Source organism: Enhydra lutris, unplaced genomic scaffold (assembly GCF_002288905.1).
Source record: "Enhydra lutris kenyoni isolate GAN:26980312 unplaced genomic scaffold, ASM228890v2 scaffoldscaffold54, whole genome shotgun sequence".
Classification (NCBI taxonomy): domain Eukaryota; kingdom Metazoa; phylum Chordata; class Mammalia; order Carnivora; family Mustelidae; genus Enhydra; species Enhydra lutris.
The window spans coordinates 9,308,296-9,328,234 of NW_019154138.1; the positions used below are offsets into that span (position 1 = coordinate 9,308,296).

Sequence of the window (19,939 nt, forward strand, 5' to 3'; positions counted from 1 at the left end):
GGAAGGGAAGCAGGCTTCCCTTCCTCTCTCTCTGCCTGCCTCTCTGCCTACTTGTGATCTGTCAAATAAATAAAATCTTAAAAAAAAAAAAGAAACACAGACATTAGAGTGAAAGGCTCTGTGTTAAATCAGCAAAGGCGATATATAATGGGGCATAAGCAATATATGAATATAAACTCGCCGGGAATTTTACAGAACTAATGGAAGACACTAATCCACTCATTCAAGGTCTGATAAACACCAAATCCAACAAAAACACATCCACAGTTGCATCATGAAAATGCAGAAAACCAAAAACCAAAAACAATCTTTGAAACACATTCTACAATAACGAGTGAAACTGACCATACTTAAGAATTGAAGACAAAGCATTTTCAGAAGGTGATCAATAGTGAGCAGACTAAGTTGTTTAATTCCGCTGCCCCAGAGGCATAATTACAATATGATGGAGCCTATGGCGGAACCACACACTACAATTACTTCGCTTACCAGCTATGTGGTTTTCAATATCTGAGGCAACAGCTTCACTCTAACCAAACATCAAGATTCTTAGAAGGAGAAAGGGAAGACTGCTAGCCAGGTGAACTGTCTTGACACAGCTCCTCCTGGTTGTAAGGGATTAAAGCAACAACACTTCAGCTGAGAAAAATAATTGGCCGGCCTTTGCTTGCAGACCCCTAAAAACTGTCAACACAACTGTCTTGTGCTCTATTTGAAAGACTGTAAAAGCTGTCTTTATTTCAGTTCAATTCCTTGTATCAAAAAGGAGTATAAAACACTGATTCAAGGATTTCAGAAGCAGTTCCCTCCAAACCATTTTATGGGGTCCCTGTTAGCACATCAACAAGCCAAACAGCTGAAGAACGAACAAACCTTACCTCACAGCTGGTACACAAGAGGTCATTGGGAATTCTGACCACCAGGCCCGCACTTGGCTTCCCCTGTCCCAACTCCAGACCTACTCAGTCAGACTATCTGGGGGTAGGGTCGGAGAATCTGCATTTAAACGGGCCGCAGAAAATCTTGTTTTCTACTAGATTAAGAACCACTGCTCTGAACGAGTAGGTCTCCACATTTACACCTGTGTGCACAGACGTTCACGTGGGCAAACAACTCTCAAACAAGATCCTTCAACCCTCGGTCTTAGTTTCCTAAGTTTCCTTTTGCAAAACGAGTATGCTGGCTTGTTATCTATTAGAAGAAAATGCACTGAGCACAGCAAATGGTACACCGTACATAGTAAGTGTGTTTCCCATCCTACACTTGCGTTCTGTGATTCAAAGATTTCCAGCCAGTCACTCCCACATTGCCTGAGTCGCCTGGAGCCCTCCCAAGACCCCTGCGAGAGAGCCCGCTCCTCCCTTGGGAGCCTGGGTGTTCCCACCTAGCAGAAACGGTGGAGGAGAGCCGACAAGAGGCCCGAAGTCCCCAGACCGCTAGAAAGGGTCGGGATGCTTCCCCACACGACTGGGGAGGCCCTCCCGCGGGCTCCCTCGGCTCCACTTAGGCGGACCCCAGCAAGCCCCTGGCCCCAGTGACTCAGAGCACTAGGCGAGTGCGCAGACTGAGAACCGGCTTCACCCTAAACCTCACATTAAACGTAGCCCCCCATCTCCTCAGCGAAGAAGCTGGAGCCCAGGTGTCTAAGCCAAGCTAGGTAGGGCCCAGGCCGCACTCACCTACCAGCGTGCGGGAGGCGAGACCCCCTCACCTCGGCGACGCCCACCCCTAAGCCACCGCTAAGACCGCTCGCTCTTTAGTACAAAAGAAAAGAGAGAGAGAGAGAGAGAGAAAGAAAAGAAAGAAAATAGCCTTTGCTTTTGTATTCCTTTTGACCCTTCAGGGCTTCCTCTTCCTCACCGCCACAACAAAGTTCCGCCCCGCTTCCGGCGGCGTAACCCAATCCGCACCCCTCTTCCTCCCCAGGAGACAGATGGAAATCCGGTGTCCCGAAAGCTAGCCCTAGAGACTTGATTGGGCCATTCGCACCTCAGCAAGGGGATTGGCCAGCTCGCGCTTGAGGGGCGGGTCGCCCCGTATGATCACGTGGTAACTTCCCCGAAAGATGACTGGCTGTAAGCGAGAGGGCTTGCCACCGAGGAAGGGGCGTTTCCTAGGGGACTGAGGGAGGGCAGGGGCGGTGCGAAGCGGGGGTGGGCCCCAGCGCGTAATGGCAGCGCCGTGGCCTCGCGTCCATCTTTACCGCTCTCTTGGACCTGTCACAAAGGAGTCGGGCGCCGCCGCCGCCCCCTCCCTCGGGTGGGCCCTGGAGCTGCAGAAGTCAGTGCCGTAGCCCGGCCGCGCTGCTCTTGGGAAACCACTGAGGACGCGGAGCCGGGGGGAGTCGGAGACCTGGGGACGTCCGTGAGGGAGGGGATCAGACGCCCGGGTCTGCGGCGGAGAGACCCGACTGGTGCCGGAGGAGACTCTAGGAAGGGGCCCGGGAGGGAGCGGCGTTGGGCAGAGCCCAGGAAGCAACCCGGAGGTTCTCCGCTGAGGCCCGTTGCTGAAGGCGCTTGAAGAGGTACTTGGAAGAGGGTGTTCCCCCTTTAGGGGGTGCGTGATCGGCGGAGGTTTTTGGGGGTCGCCCTTCCGAGGAGGCCGCGGCTAAAGGGGCCCAGGTGAGAGGCAGGTAGCTCTTGGGAGGCTCCTGATATTTAGGGGTCCTCCTCGGGAGTGTCCTGGACGGAAGGGGTAACTGGAGGAGGCGTTGGGAAGGTTTTCTTTTGTGGAGTTTAAGGTTTAGGTGGCTCGGGTTGGAGTCGGACCTTCCCCTGGGAGACAGAAATGCCTTGGGGTCGAGAGATCCCTTAGAGAAAGGGACTAGGAGTTGGGAGCCAGAGCTAGCGGATTCTTTTACTCCGGAGGCCCGATGTGAAAAATGGGTAAGGGCCCTAGGGAGAGGTTGTTGCTGAGCGGTTCTGGAAAGCAGAGACCACCATCTGTAGGAAAGCCCGGGTGGGGAGTAGTGAGAGGGAAGCGGTAACGGCAAGGGTTTTCCTCTCTGGAGCCCGACCTGTGTCTTAAACACAGGATTTAGCTGTTTCTGGGTGTAGTGCAGGTGGGTGAGTGGGTGGGTGGGGGAGTCTATCCCAGCATCAGTCCTTGCGTGACTCTAGAGGAGGCTTTTGTTCCTACCTGGTGCCTCGGTTTCCCTGTCTCTGGAGAGGGAGAGCGGGGCAGAGATGGTACACTGAGACTGTCCAGTTCTATCCTATAGAGCTGTCTGAATGAGGCTGCTCCGTCTGGAGTGTTGTACTTTGAACTTTAAAAGGTTGGAAGTGTCTGTGACTGAATAGAGTCCCGCAGTTGTCCAGGCCCCTCACCTACCACGTACACGTTCATAGACGAGTAACTTAATCTCTTGGGTCTCTTCTGTAAAATAATAGCGCAGTGTGTGAAGATACTTTCCAAACTACAAGCTGTGCGAAAGTAAAGTACTGTGATTCTACCACCAGAAGGATTGAGGAATAAAAGTGAAAGCACTGTCTAAAATGTAAAGCAGTATGTAGATGTAAGGGATTAGCATTAATACAATTGTTGATCACCTAGGGTGCTGGGAGCCATATTGTACTGAAAACCTCAAGGTTCCAGGCTTTCTAGGTCATATTATGGTCTAAATCCGTGGTTTCAGCCCCTGCTTGGATGGGAGTGGAGGGATTTCCGGTTTTTGCTCCCAGAGTTTTAATTTACTTTGAACTTCCGATAGTGTGGCAAGAGGTAGCACTATAATATAATCTTTTCCTCCAGAAAGTTTTTCTCTGACGGCTGAAATTTGATCTCAATATTATAAACTACTTCCCCTTTTTCCGTGTATGTGAGAGAATGTGTGTGTGTGTGTGTGTGTGTGTAGCCTTTGGGTGTCTACATGTAGTGAGTATTATGACCTTTGGCTGTTACATGTAGTGAATATCATGCTTCCTCTCTCAGTTGTGATTTTGTAGATGAGACCTTTTTTGAATATTATGCCTTTCTGTGCTCTGTGCTGGCTTCAAAATATGGGTTATGAGCACGTTAGATAATTGCTTTTAAAATTCTCTTACATGGCGGTTCGCTATTTCTCACCATATATAGAATTTGCGTTTCCTGGAATGACATCTTTCTTTGTAGCTCCCCCTATGAGGTTATAAGATAATTGTGTCCAAGTATGACATTTTCCTAATGTTTGGTTAGTGGCATTTGTTAGAGCTGGTTTTCCAAATGTTGGGTAATTGGTGATTTTTGAAGTTTGGTTTCTTTGCTTTTCTTTTTTTAACAAAAAACTGGCTTGCATTTCCTGTTTTTCTAATTTTATATTCCATGGGTCTTAAAAAAAAAAAAGTGCACTCTGGTGATTTTATGAGCTTTCTGATTTCTCAAGATATATGCGTAATGCCTGTGTCCTGCTTTTACTGTTTTTTAGAACCCTTCATTATTTCTGTACTCCATGATTATTTTTAAGTTATTGATTAGGAAGTGATCCAGCATACTCTCTATGGACTTCTTTCTGATTTGTCAACAAGATGACTTTTCCCTTAGTAAGTTGGCCAAAAATCAAGGGGAAATAAGAGCTCAGCATTGTGTGTAAAACTTTGTTATTCAGTAGTGAATCGGGAAAAACAACAGCTCTGAAGTATGTTTTGGCAAGAGAATAACAAATTGTTGTGTGTTCCTGAAGTGCATTTCCAATAGTCTGTTTCTACTCATGAGCTTAAGTCAGCCTATCAAGAATTAGAAAAATAGGGGCGCCTGGGTGGCTCAGTGGGTTAGACCCTCTGTCTTCAGCTCGGGTCATGATCTCAGGGTCCTGGGATGGAGCCACATCGGGCTCCCTGCTCAGCGGGGAGCCTGCTCCCCACCCCCTCACCCCTGCCTGTCTCTCTGCCTACTTGTGATCTCTCTCTCTGTCAAATAAATAAATAAAATCTTAAAAAAAAAAAAAGAATTAGAAAAATAGGGGCGCCTGGGTGACTCAGTTGTTAAGCATCTGCCTTCAGCTCAGGTCATGATTCCAGGGTCCTGGGATGGAGACCCACATCGGGCTCCCTGCTCAGCAGGAAGCCTGCTTTTCCCTCTCCCACTCCCCTACTTGTATTCATTCATTCTCTCTCTCTCTCTCTCTCTCTCTCTCGCTGTGTCTCTCTCTGCCAAATACGTAAATAAAATCTTTTTTTAAAAAAAGAATTAGAAAAATAATGGGAAGTAATTTTTTTTAATGAAGTGAGAAGTCACTTCGCATCCTTTAAAATACAACTCACCTTGATACTCTAATATCTATACTTTGAGGAATTATTAGGAATTCTTATGGATGGTAATGACTATTACTACTTTAAATAGGAAGTTTTCTGCTTTGTTGTGGTCAGAGCCTTGTAAAATAGATGTGAGAGTCACAGGGCTGAAAATGTAAATGGCAAATCATTAGGCACCACAGATGGGAACCACAATGGAACCAGCAATCTATTTCAAAGAGTTATTTGAGGGTAGTAAACTATCAGTTGAGCTTCTCTTCAAATATTTGGCATTTTTGCATTTACCATTGAGGTTGGATAGCTTTTTCCTTGTGTACAATTTAGAAAACTGAAAAACAAGAGAAGTCAGGAAGTAGTGCTAAAACTTGGGCCCCAATTATTAGAAGAAGACTTGTACAATTTTAGGAGTGTGAAAGAATGAATATTTTCCCTTTGGTTTATCTATTCAATAAGTCACCTTGTCAAAAGCTTTTGAGGGGCGCCTGGGTGACTCAGTGGGTTAAGCCTCTGCCTTCGGCTCAGGTCATGATCTCAGGGTCCTGGGATCAAGCCCTGCATTGGGCTCTCTGCTCAGTGGGGAGCCTGCTTCCCCCTCTCTCTCTCTGCCTACCTCTCTGCCTCCTTGTGACTCTCTCTCTCTGTCAAGTAAATAAATAGAATCTTAAAAAAAAAAAAAAAAAGCTTTTGAAATAAGATTAGGAAAAAAGTTACATATTGTGAAATTTTTCTTTGTCCATTTTTTTTTTTTTGCTGGTTAAATATGTAAAAGCATATTTAACTGTAGATAACTGTATATAACTGTATGCTATATATAAGGCTAAAGGAAGCAAACATTTTATAAATGGTGGTTGGCTGTTAGAGAATATTCTCCTTTCTACCTTCCTGAGCTTTTGAAAATGGAGAATGCATTTGAAAAAACAAAGAACGATGCACTCCTTAAGTTTGTTAATGAATGAACCTTGCATGTAACTGTCTTGTTGCTTGAAATGATAGTTTCCAGGCATAATTTCATGGGTCTTACATCAAATAGAAGGTTTGAAACACCTTACTTGGCATGTTTAGTATTACCTCAGTTTAATGTTTCAATGTTAGTTTTTTCTTACCCCTTCCACCTCCTGAAGAGTTAAGTTTCCTCTCCTGGGCTCCTTCATGCAGTCACTCTCCAAGTATGGCTTCCACTCCACCCTTCTTTGTGAGAAGTACAGCTCCTTTCTTCAGTTCTTCTTGCTTCATAGTTATTCATACTTACATATGCCTAAGGGCTACTTATTAATAACCTACCAAGTGAATTATTAAGAATTACTAAAACATGGTATTCATAAATTAAAACTAGTAGAACATTAGAGCTTACTGTTGTCTCCCAGAGTCTATCCCGGGAAACTTGGCACCAGAGCAGGGCTGCTTACGTGTCCTGTGCAGAATGGGGGTTCCTGCCATATTCAGGAAGGATGCTTATTTGGGATCATCCTCAGTATTGTCTCAAATGAATCTTGGTTTTCCATTGTGCTTCCTTCCCCCCACCCCCTTGAAAGTGCTATGAGCTTCATCTTTATCAATTTATAGGCTTTTGGTTAACCTTTTACTGTTGTGATTGGGAATATTCACACCAACAATGTTTTGGCTTGTAATTTAATGTGTACCTGAATGTGTAGCAACACAAGTATAAATCTTCCATTCCCTTTTTGCTAATGCTGGTATATACAGTCACCTAAAAACTTGCTTATAAGAGATACTTGAAAGTCACTAAGTTCCTTTTCCACAGGAAAAAATGGTGGAGGGAGAGGCCTCCACCTCATGGACCTGACTCTATCCATAGGCTTCCACGGCATGTATTGTAGTATGGATCAGGCGCTCAGTGTTGCTGTGTTGCTGTCCTTCGTCCCTTTGCCAAGAGCACGAGGGACCTCTTTTCATCTTTGCTTGGTGCCTGCATATAAGCATTGGATTTATATTTATTGTATGACATCTTAGTTTTTCAAAGTGATAACTCCTTTGGAAACCCTCGGTTTTTACAGATTTTAGAATAAATTCACTTAAAATATTTATTGACTACTGTTAGTTTCTACTAAGTATCCAGGTGAGTGTGCGATTGAGTGACTTCAGATACTGCTTTAAATAGATCTCTTTAAGGAAAGTGTTGCTATCCATGCTGTCATCACATTTTGTTTTAACAGCAAAGAGTTCTCTGTAATAGTAAAGTCCTCTGATTTGCGTATCATGAATGTGTTTGAATTAACAGATCTTTATGATTTCCTGTTATCTGGCCTCCTGTGGGGGGAGGAGGATGTCAAATAGTATGGAGTACTGCATTTGTTTTTCTCCTCTGTACTGCAGCCATCACTGGGACCGTAATATTCCCTTTCTGGGTTCAAGGCAAATTTTTCAGTCTTTGAGATCAGGCAAGTATCATTTACTTTTCCTTTTTTGCTTTTATTTGCTTCTGCGAATTCCTTACTTTATCCCAGCCCTAAATTTTATTTCTTGTTACATTTTTCGAATGCTAAAAGGATTTGTCTTTTCTCCTTTGTACTGTTTCAGGTCAGGGCTGTATTCTATAATTTGTTCTGCGAAAAAATCTCATTTGACCACAGATACTACTGCTACCAAAAAGCTCTTAACATTTTAGGAGAAGCTTTTTCAAGATAATCCTTCTGTACCAGATCAGCCATAAAAATTAACTACTTTCCCCCTTCAAAGATGTACTTTCACTTCTTTTAAGATTTATTTATTTGAGAGAGAGAGCAAGAGGCAGTGCAAGTTGTGGAGGTAGGCAGAGGGAGAAGCAGGCTTCCTGCTGAGCAGCGAGCCCGATCCCAGGACCCTGGGATCAGGACCTAAGCTGAAGGCAGATGTGTAACCAACTGACCGAGCCACCCAGGCGCCCCAAAAGACATATTTTCTTTCTTTCTTTTTTAAAAATATTTTATTTATTTATTTGACAGAGAGACATCACAAGTAGGCAGAGAGGCAGGCAGAGAGAGAGGAGGAAGCAGGCTCCCTCCCAAGCAGGGAGCCTGATTCGGGTCTCGATCCCAGGTCCCTGAGATCATGACCCGAGCCAAAAGCGGAGGCTTTAACCCACTGAGCCACCCAGGCGCCCCAAGACACACTTTCTTAAACTAACCTCTGTGTATAGCAGAAGGATCAGAATCACCCAGTCCTTTTCTCAGACAATGTGAAAGTTAGTTAAAATCCCAGGGATAACAGGACCCTGTCTGACTTAAACCTCAAGTGGCAGTGCCACTGCAGAGTTTTTGCACACCTAGGTGACATGTAAAAATATCTTATTACCAGAATTGCTTTTCTTTTTGGAGGAAAAGTGAAGTTACAACCAAATATTTCACAATCTTCCCCTCTCGCGCCCCCCCCCCCCAGCCAGAGCAGATCAGATGCCTTAGAGTCTAGAGACAAAAACACCCTTGTTAAAATGTCTTCAGGTGGTTTCTGTTTCAACTTGCAAGTATACTCTTGACATATAAGACACTTTTCTTATCCACTTATTGTACTACCAAATAATCTTGATCTCCTAGGTTTTCCCCATTTATTTTTATTTTTATTTTTTTAAAATATTTTATTTATTTATTTGACAGAGAGAGAGCGATCACAAGTAGGCAGAGAGGCAGGCAAAGGGAGAGGGGAAAGCAGGCTCCTGCTGAGCAGAGAGCCCAATGCAGGGCTCGATCTCAGACCCTGAGATCGTGACCTGAGTCAAAGGCAGAGGCTTAACTCACTGAGCCACCCAAGAACCCCTGTTTTTATTTTTTTTAAAGATTTTATTTATTTATTTGACAGAGAGTGCACAAGCAGGAGGAGCAGTAGAGGGAGGGAGAAGCAAGATCCCCGAAGACCACGGGGAGCCTGATGTGGGATTCTTCAATCCCAGGACCTTGGGATTATGACCTGAGCTGAAGGCAGTCACTTAACCAACTAAGCCACCCAGGCGCCCAGTTTTCCCCCATTTAAACACAATCTTCAGTCAAAAAAAAAATTGTGTTTGGGATGTCCTGTAGAATATTTGAAAAGCAAATATATTTATGGGTAGATTTACCTTGATAGGGTTTGAATTACATAGGTGTATGCTTTGGACAAAATTTGGCACATATATGCTTAAGACTTGTATATTTCATTATATGTAAATTTTAACTTCTAAAAACATATTGAAGTCCAGTTGGTGATATGCATGCTGAATGATTTAGGGGGTAGTATACTGATGTCTATAATTTGTTTCGAAATGCAGCAAAACCAATTAACTGGACTGATGACAGATAGAGATGGGTAGGTATGTAATAAAGCAAGTGTAATAAAATATTATTGTTAGAATGTAGATGGTGGGTATATAGGTGTTCACTGTAAAATTCAGCTTTTCTCTATGTTGGAAATTGTTCATAATAAAATGTTGAGGGACTAAATATGACATTGGAAGCTATCACTTGTAATACATTCACTGCCTTAGGATAAAATCCAAAACATTTTCTAAGGAAAGAAAACCATTAAAATTTCCAGTATATTACATGTTGTTACTATTCATCCTGCAGGATTTAGTCTTTGGGAATTGGGGAGTGGACTGGAAAAAATTATGGCATCCTTTAACACTGTTTTGGAATGATGAGGCAAAGATGACAGCAATAGTAATTTCATGCCCAAAGTTTGGTTTTTCTTCCTATGGCCGTTCATTTAACCAGCTTCTCCTTTCTTGGCAGCATAATCCTGAAGTCTTATTTTCAGAGAAAAGAAAGTTTTCTTAATGCCACTGAGCTGTATTATGATTGAATGCAAGCAAATATTTGAAGAGGTGAATCACTGGTTCCTGGACCATTGTGAGACAGGGTTAGACCAGTTGGCCAGATGTCTCTGTGGTGAGCTGTTTACGATGGTAGAGGTCTATGTGTTGACTACCAGACCTCACCACTTCAACACTAAACTTACTGAGCAGCTCACTTTGATTTTTTTTCCTTTCAAAGCCCCTTTAAAGTAGATAAAATATAAAAACCAAACAAATCATAAGTGATATAGAAGTGGAAAAAATAGTCTTCACTTTCTTTTGTAAAAGGAAATGCTTGATTATAATTACGCTCTTGCAGCAAAATGGCTATGAACAGTATAATGATTTACAAAGCATTATCATTTAGATGGGAAAAAGTGTCTAAGCGGTGGCTTCCAGCGTATCATTATAATCAGTTGATGATTGCTACAGCCACAGATCTAATCGTCGTGTCTATTTAAATTATGTGACTAGCTTTTTTTTTTTTTTTTCCTCAAAATTGAGACTCGACCAGTCTAATGCTAAGTAGTCTTAAAGTTATGGGGAAGTATACAGGTATTTGAGATGTTTTGCCTTTACATAAGCTCTGTTCTTACTCATTTTCCATTCCGCCTGTCAGCAGTTGGATGACATTACCTATAAGCAGGGTACCCATAAGCAAGTTACGATGCTTCATAGGGTGGACCTGGTGGGAAACATAGGGGGCTGTCTTACTCACCATGTTGATACATACTGTATATAATCATTAATGGATGTAACTGTATTCTGATGGTTTCTTTGGCTACCCTCTCCAAAAGGCTATGTGCGAAGATAGTTTTAGTTCATTTTTCTGGAAAGGGAGATTAACTTTTTTGACCCCAGATGAATCACTCTGTAGTGTTTCAGTTTGTCCCTTCATTCCATCCATATGTCCTGCCTGTTGTGACAGGTTCTGTGTTAGATATCGTAACACAATGATTTCCAGACCTGGCCACCATCAGAATCAACTGGAGAATTTTAAGAGAACACTTGTTTGGCCACATCCTAGAAATTTTGATTCTGGTGATTTGGAGTGGACCCAGGAATTTGCATTTTAAGAAGTACCTAAGCAATTGTAATGCCCATCGCCTTTGGGATGATTAAGCTACAATCCCTCCCAAGTTTCTTTGTCTAAAAGTATAGATAAGTAAAAATTATTTTAGTACAGAGTAGATGAGAACTATAAAAGATAATTTCTTTAATTATCTTCGTGTTCTTAAATCAGGTCTTATTTTGGAGTCCCGACATCCCAGATTATTTAGTTAATCATTTTATAATGACATATTGCATTTTTGGATCCAGTACATTAGGCTCTGTGCCACATGTATGACATGCTCTATTACATTTAATCCTCACTATAGTACTGTGTAAGAACTATTATTATCTCCGTGTTTTAAAGTGTGTCAATAGCCAGGGTAATTAGACTACATAGCTGTATTACAGGGCTGGGACCTGAGCCCAGTCTGTCCGACTGCAAAGACCATGCCCTGTGCTGGAGCAGGCCTCTGGCGTCCTATAGAAGATCTGTAGGCTCGTACTGTCTTCAAACAATGGCCCCTGGGAAGAGGACCACATAACGCTTTTTGGAATGAGATAAAACAAAGCTGTTTCAAGTATAATTGTTTAGTTTCATTACCCAGTCTTTTGCCTAAAGTATTCACAGTTTGTTCCATGAGAAAAATACCACAAGTGACAAAGATTTCCAGATGAAAAGCTATACATTCTTTAGCGCTGAATGAATCTAAAGGATCATATGCTTTGTTCACTAATGTCCCTAGCCTTTAGCTGTAATCCTTAAAATTCTCTGTATGTGGGGCGCCTGGGTGGCTCAGTCAATTAAATGTCTACCTTTGGCTTAGGTCATGATCCCAGGGTCCTGGGATGGAGGCCCACATGGGGCTCTCTGCTCAAGTGTGGAGCCTGCTTCTCTGTCTGCTTGTGCTCTCTCTCTCTCTCTCTCTCTCTGTTAAAAAATAAATAAATAAATAAATAAAATCTAAAAACAAAAACAAAAAAACCTAACAATTCAATGGTAAAGAATCCTGATTTATATATAAATTATCAGAATAGGGGCGCCTGGGTGGCTCAGTGGATTGAGCCGCTGCCTTCGGCTCAAGTCATGATCTCGGTGTTCTGGGATCGAGCCCCGCATCGGGCTCTTTGCTCAGCAGGGAGCCTGCTTCTCTCTCTCTCTGCCTGACTCTCTGACTACTTGTGATCTCTCTCTCTGTCAAATAAAAAAATAAATAAATAAAAAAAATAAAATAAAAAGGAGAGTTTTTTAAAAAAAAAAAATTATCAGAATAATAAAAAAATTTTTTTTAGGGCGCCTGGGTGGCTCAGTGGGTTAAAGCCTCTGCCTTCGGCTCGGGTCATGGTCCCAGGGTCCTGGGATCGAGCCCCACATTGGGCTCTCTGCTCAGCCTCTCTCTCTGCCTGCCTCTGCCTACTTGTGATCTCTATCTGTCAAATAAATAAATAAAATCTTTAAAAAAAATTAAAAAAAATTTTTTTTAATATTTTCTGTATGTTCATTTCAGGAGATTTTTTTTAAAGATGCCAGCTCTCATTTTTTTCTTATATGTTTCATAGACTTTCCTTTGAAGTGCCTCACAGCTCCTCCCACCTCATTAACGTCTTCCTTACACCTGGTCTTTACAGTTAGTCTTTAAAAGAGAAAGTCTTTGGTTTTAAAATATTTGAAAACTTATTTTTTTTTTTTTACTTCATTTCCTCTTATGGCAAATTTTGTAATTGGCATCATCTTCTGGTTCATTTGGGGAAAATGACTCTTGGAAGAAACTGACCTGAACTACGCTTGAATTTAGTATGAAAATAGAAAAAAAAAAACCTGAATTCTTGTCATCTTCCTCCAAATTTAGTCAGATTTTTAAAAATAGCTGTATGTATTGATATCTTCCATTTACTTTGGAACTGTATTAAAAGGAAATCTGCATAGAGTATTAATTCTTTATCCAGTTTAGCAAAAAAAATTTTGGATAAAATGATGTTTAAGACTGAAATTCAACAAACTTTTTCAACCCATTGCTTTTCTCACAAGCATTCCCCAGATTTCTTGTTAATCTAAATAGCTTCACAAGCATTGGGTATTAAGATGTAAGGATCCTCTCTTTTCTTCTAACACTTTGTTTTCTGGGACTTAATCTCACCTTGACATTCTCAAATCATTACCAATTTTTTCTAATACCTGACTGGTCTCCCTTCCTTAGGTATACATACTTTCCCCCATTTAATGTGTCTGGCTGGACTGACACTGCTATTTGCTTGTCATGCCTGTCCCAGCTTCCATACTGAGCATGTGGAAAGGCTCAGAAGTTGTAGAGAAGCCAGTAAAATTTCCTCTGCTCTAGTAACCTTGACACCATGCAGCAGTTTAGGGTTAGAAAGCACTTGGCCAGGGGCGCCTGGGTGGCTCAGTGGGTTAAAGACTCTGCCTTCAGCTCAGGTCATGATCTCAGGGTCCTGGGATCGAGCCCTGCATCAGGCTCTCTGCTTAGCGGGGAGCCTGCTTCCTTCTCTCTCTGTCTCTGCCTGCCTCTCTGCCTACTTGTCTGTCAAATAAATAAATAAAATCTTTAAAAAAAAAAAAAAAAAAAAGCACTTGGCCAGGAGATGAAGCATTCCCAGAGTTCCTTTGTATTGCATCCTGGACCACTCTTTCTACCATACCCAAAATACTAGCTGGTTTAGACACAGATTTTTATGGCATAGTAAGAAACTATGACAATCCAACATGGATTTTGATATAGTCTTAATTAGAATGAGGAGTAGTTTTAAAAATTCTCATGTAGCAAGCGGTGTTGGTAAGGGGAAAAAAAGCAAACCACAGAACAATGGTCATGGCATTGTCCTAGTTAAGTTTAAAAAAAGTTTTGTGAGTATATAATAATAGGTATGAAAACAGACACATGAAGCTTTTAGCAGGGGTTACCTCTGGGAAAGGGAATGGCCTATGAAGAAAGCCTTTCTTCTCAGAAGCTTTCACTTTTCTATAGACTGTATACAGCATTTGGGTCTTAAAAATGAGTGCGCATCCCATTTTTTGTTTTAAAAAGTTAACAGATAAAGTTTTAATATAATACTTGGGCATTTCAAGGAAGTGTACTAGTGGCATATCAGCTGGGCAGACCTGTGAGAAAACCTTGGATTCTTTACCCACTGTCCTCTGAATTGTTTGAACAGTACCCTCTGAAAATTGTGTGAGAAGGACGTTAGGTTTTGGTCTTTCTCCGAAAGAAGCATAATGTATAAGATCAACTGAAATTTATACCAGGGACCCTCTTAAAAGCATTGTTTGTGATTTCTGTCTTCTGTCCTTTAAGCACTGAAATCTCTTGGTTATCTGCCATCTGGGGGAATTGTCTCCCATGGTCCCTGCAGTAATGGGACTGCTTTCTGGTTTAGAATGTGGACACATACTCCAGTAAACATACTCCAGTTACATCCTTTTAAGTATAATCTCCAAATTTTAAAGACAGCCTGACTGTTTTGAGGGGAAAGAACACCAATGGTATTATTTGGTTAGGCTGTTGCTGTCTTGGTAATCTGGAGGGAGATAATGTCTGTTGCCTCTCTTCTCACTTCCCATCCCCCTCCTGCCCTTCCTTTTCTTGTCCCTCCCCCTCTCTATACAGATTAGATTATTATATGTATGTGTAAAGACGTTCTATCTCCATATGTCTCCTTTGCTTCAGTTTTCCTCCATGAGCAGTAATTAAACTGCACAAATATTTAGAAGAATTTGCTGCAAATCTGTCCCCATAATGGAAGTAACTTCTCTGGCCTCCAATTCCATTGAATTACACATTTTATTTATATCTGCCCTTGAGTGGGTACTCAATATATGCAGATTTAATTATAAATAACCAAATGTAGAGAGTCTGGTCTCCAATAGTCTAGTCTCTATTCCTCGTGTGTCCATTTGTGCCCCTATGGGCCCTGTCTCCAGGTGTTGGTGTGATTTTTTTACTTTCTGTTACCAAGCCAACCCTGTCCATTTTCTTCTTCCAGATCCTCCTTTCTAAACCTAACCAGATTTTCTCAGTTTAATGAAGAGCAGCTTCTGTCATTAGGTTTTCTGTTGATGAACATACTGTATGGGATGAGAATGGCCATCCATTAATTCCTGGAAGGCAGGGCCTGTGCCTTATCCTTCTTTGTTCTCCCAGTGCCTCCATGGTGGGGGCACAAGGTGCTTAGTCAGTATTTTTAAACAAAGAGAATTGGTGCATCCTTCTTTGTAACTTTGTATCAGACATGTCCTACAACAGACTGATCATTGTGAAAGTGTAACCTTGTGATACATATTTGCCTCTCCCCAGTCTTGCTAATATAATAGAAAAACTTTGTAACTGCTTGTGTAATTTCTGTAAATTCTCAAGAGTCCCTCCAAATGAGAAATCTGTGCAGTTTGGTGATTGCATTCAAGAGAAACACTCTGCCTTTTATTCTTCTGGATATTGAGTGGGTGCTATATCATTTGTATCATAACTTTTTAAGCAACGAACATCTGTAATTTGATAGTCTGTTTGAAACATCCTAACTTTTCTCCTACATTTAAGTTTAAAAAGGAGTTCATTTTTCAGAATCCACAGAAGGAGCCCTTGAAACACATTCTTCTAATGTATTTCTGTATGGGTAGAACCAAACACACTTTTTGTTTGTTTGTTTGTTTGTTTTTTAAGATTTTATTTATTCATTTGAGAGAGAGAGAGATCACAAGTAGGCATGCAGAGAGAGGGGAAGAACCAGGCTCCCTGCTGAGCAGAGAGCCTGATGCGGGGATGCGGGGCTCAATCCGAGGACCCTGAGATCATGACCTAAGCTGAAGGCAGAGGCTTAACTCACTGAGCCACCCAGGTGCCCCTCACACATATGGTTTAAAGAAAAAAAAATAACTCCTGTTTACCTGGGAATGGTTTTTGCGATCAACTTTATAATGATAAAAATGAATTTTTAATTGTTGATTTTCTTATGCAAAGGTACCTCTTTGTGTTGGAAACCTATAAATATAACCAAAGATGGTTTGTCATGGTAATCCTAATGCCTACAAAATCAAACTAAGAAAGTTTTGAGTAATCAAATGACCTTGGATTCATTTTTCCTTCTCTTTCTTTTAGAACTGCCACTGGATGACCCGGATTCCCTGTAACTGATAATGCTGAGGATCAGTTCTGCAACTTTCTTCCACATTCAGTTGTTAGAAACAAATAGAATGCAAGTTCCTCGACTCCAGATTATGAAAACAGTACTTGGAAAACTGAAAACTATCTAAATGATTGTCTTTGGTTGGGCTGTGTTCTTAGTGAGCAGAAGCCTTGGCCAGGGTCTGCTGTTGACTCTTGAGGAGCACATAGCCCACTTCCTGGGGACTAGAGGTGCCACTGCCACCATGGGTAATTCCTGTATCTGCCGAGATGACAGTGGAGCAGAAGACAGTGTAGACACCCAGCAGCAGCAGGCCGAGAACAGTGCAGTACCCACTGCTGACACGAGGAGCCAACCCCGGGATCCTGTTCGGCCACCAAGGAGGGGCCGAGGACCCCATGAGCCAAGGAGAAAGAAACAAAATGTAGACGGGCTAGTGCTGGACACACTAGCAGTCATACGGACTCTTGTAGATAAGTAAGTATCTGACTTCCTAGTCACCCCTCTGCAATGAAAAATGTTCTACAGGAACCAAAACTTCGGGGTTCTTCCTTTCATTAGAGTATATTCACCAAGCCGTGAGCTTACAAGGCAAGGGAGAATATTTTATTTCTCCTCCAGTGGCAGAGTAAATTATAAGGCTTGATGTTTTTACTTGCTACATCTACTACTATCTGGAAATGTCTAAACATTTCAATAGCAGAGAACACTAATTAAAGCTACGGTCTTCATCAGGGCACGTAGGAAACACGGAGTGAGTTTGATTTGCAAGCTGTAGTAGGAACTAGTTTCACGGAGACAAACTCTTACCTTGCTTGCCTGTCTACACCACTGACCACAGAGTCAAGATGAGTTATTTTGGCTGATCTTGGCAATGGAAGGACGGGGTCAAGGAGAGTATCCTCCTCCCTTTTTGTATCCCTCATTTGGCCATCTTAGATCCATTTGGGAGGCTTATAAATTGAAACTGCAGGACGCACCTGTACCTTTTTTATTTCTCCCCTGCTTTGTCTAACTCTACTTGTGAAATCCCAGATTGAATAACAGTGAAATGGGAGAACATGGTTCAAGTTGAAAAAATATTTTGACTTAACCATAGTTCAGTAGTTAGGAGCAAAAGTTTTAGAACCACAGTGGACCAAGTTTCAGATTTTGGCTGAGCTCTTGAACTAGCTACATGACACTGGGAGAGTTACTTCTCTGAGCCTCAGATTCCTCATCTATAAGACACAAGAAAATCTTCCTTACAGAGATTATCATGAGATAATATATATAAAGAATCTAGCATAGTGCCTTGCACATTCTAGTTGCTTAATAGATGGTCATTTGTGGGGGTTTTTTAAGTTAGATGTGGGTTCTTTTTGCTTCAGCCTCTCCTATTTAAGTATCTAACTATTTGATCATCACATTTATAAAAATCCAGTTTTAATTCCTCAAAATTAGAGCATTAAGCAAGGTATACGTGTGCATATTTTTCTGAGGTGCTTTTTTTCCCTCATAGAAATAAGTTTGTTTTGCGTATTTTTCTATCTGCTGTAGAACATGCTGGGGAGAGCTGGCTCTCACAAATATTCTCCATAACCAGTTCAGAAAGGCCTCCCTAAGTTTATTAAACCAGGCTTTGAAGTAGTTCTGGTATCCCAACTAATTTAATGTTCATATTTTTGTAGAAAATATTTATTGAATATAAATCTATGCCATTTTCACCCCTCAACCCCAGGCAAGGGGCTAGAAGCTGTTATTTAAAGTTTCTTCATGATGACATTTAAAACATACTATAAATTATAATGAGAAGTTGCCCTTCCCAAATAAGGAAGTAAACCATGAGCAGTGTTCTTTAAGCTCATTGAAAAAACAGGTACAGAATAGACTTTGCCATATTTTTTAAAAGAGTGATTAAGAGTGTGTGGGAGCAAGGTAGGAGCTCTTTCTCCAAGATCTTAGAAAATATTATAGATTATAAGTGAACTTGATGAAGTACATGAAGCGAGCAGCATACATAATTTGAGGAATAGGGTCACTTTTATCTTAAACCTGCGTGTACCGAATTATCACTATGACTCTTCTGACAATGGACAAATAGGGCAGATGAGCAGCAAGTGTGACAGGACCTGTTACAGAATCTAATGGCAAAACAGGCTTCAGACGGTTACAAACCTAGTCACCGTAGCTTCCTTTTCAGAAGCTACTGAAGGAGAAGAATTTCATAACCTATAAAGTTGATAAGGCTGTTAAAGCTAACTGTGAACGATAGGATAGATGGACTTAGTACAAGTTTACATAAAACGATGTATGCAGATGTTGCAGTTAGAGAGCGATGGGCCTCATTGTTCTCCGCTTTCTGCTTGTTACTTAGGAAAGGGTGACGTTGCTCTGAGAGGAGAGCAGTTTCTAAAGTTGTAGTGAGAGAGTTGCTGTAGGAAACACACTTTAAATACATTTATTTTAAAATCATTTTGAAGTTCTGTTATTTGCACTTTTTTGGTAGAGACTTCATATTGAGGTCATATGACCTCAGATTGTCATATGGTTTGGAATTATAATCTACGGAGCCCTGATGGAATTTTTTCCTCACTGAGTGTGTGTGTGTGTGTGCGCGTGTGTGTGCACACGTGCGTGCTGTCTCCCTCTCCGTCACACTGTCTTTCTGCCTATCTCTCTTCCTGTCACTTTTGTTGTCATCCCCATCCACCTTCAGGCTATGACTGAACCTAAAATTGGTGGTTCCGAGTTCCCACGTCACTGTGAGAAGCCCACGCCCTGCTGCATGGCTTTCTTTGTCTTTTCTGTCACTGGAGACTCGGAGCTTGTTATCAGTTGTAGCTCATATGATCATTCATAACTTATGCAACTTTGTTCACTGAGTGGGGAACCCTGTCCAAGCTGCACAGGTGGGGTTTTGGTTCCCATCGCCTACCACGCAGGCTTGTGGCTCCTGGTCACCTCTGTCTAGTTTCAGACAGTGAGCCACAGTGTCCTACGGCTTTAGCTCCTGCCTCCCACCAGGAATTTCTGCTCTAGTTCTGTTCCAAGAAGAACTTATCTTTTTTTTTTTTTTTAAATGTAAGGATGTGGGTGTCCTTTAAGTGCATCTGTGTAGAATTGAGGTCCTCGTAGTCTTTATTGGTCACTGACTCTGTCATATTTTTATTATTTTTTCCTTTTCCCCTAACCATATTGTCTCCTTTGCCCCCCACTATCCAAATATCAGTGGGAAACCATTCTCGTGAATTTAAGGTATGTTCTTCCAATTTGCCTGCCGTATATTTATGTCTGTACAGGAAGTTTATATTAGTGTCTTGTGTGTGATTTTAAAAACTTACCTAAGTGGGGTACCTGAGTGGCTCAGTTGGTTTAGTGTCTGCCTTTGGCTCAGGTCATGATCCCAGGGTCCTGGGATTGAGCCCCGCACGATCCCTGCTCAGCAGAGAGCCTGCTTCTCCCTCTCCCTCTGCCACTCCCCCTGCTTGTGCTCGCTCTCTCTCTCTCTCTCTGTCAAATAAATAAGTTAAAGAACAAAAAAAAAAAAAAACCCATAAGTGATACAGTTGTATAAATCTTGTTTTTAACTTCTCTTAACATTATGTTTGAGACCTGCGTTATTGTGTGTAAAGCTACAGCTGCTTCTGACTCCTGCAGAGTATTCCTTTGTATGCTTGAAAGTACTATTTTGTTATCCTGTAATCTGGTGATGGTCACTTCGACTAATTCCAAATTTTTGTTCCTACAAATGTGGCACTGCAGCAAATAACCTGATATGCAT

General features: G+C 41.8%; 2 protein-coding genes across 5 annotated transcripts in view; one reads left to right on the forward strand and one right to left on the reverse strand.

Annotated features, from left to right (window-relative positions):
• LOC111157405 (family with sequence similarity 192 member A) overlaps nt 1-1,906 on the reverse strand; it is a 35,103-nt gene extending 33,197 nt beyond the window's left edge. Inside the window, exon 1 of one of the 3 annotated variants that reach the window (XM_022518783.1) lies at nt 1,680-1,906. The gene's annotated coding sequence lies outside the window, so the exon portion shown is untranslated. The other 2 variants (XM_022518789.1, XM_022518785.1) reach the window with 2 other exon arrangements.
• Nucleotides 1,907-2,208: 302 nt separating this feature from the next.
• The window catches only part of LOC111157370 (ring finger and SPRY domain containing 1), a 45,199-nt gene continuing 27,468 nt past the window's right edge, over nt 2,209-19,939 (forward strand). Inside the window, exons 1-2 of one of the 2 annotated variants that reach the window (XM_022518722.1) lie at nt 2,209-2,524; nt 16,149-16,653. In XM_022518722.1, the coding sequence (XP_022374430.1) occupies nt 16,304-16,653 (350 nt within the window). In that variant the 5' untranslated portion in view covers nt 2,209-2,524; nt 16,149-16,303. The other variant, XM_022518723.1, reaches the window with a different exon arrangement.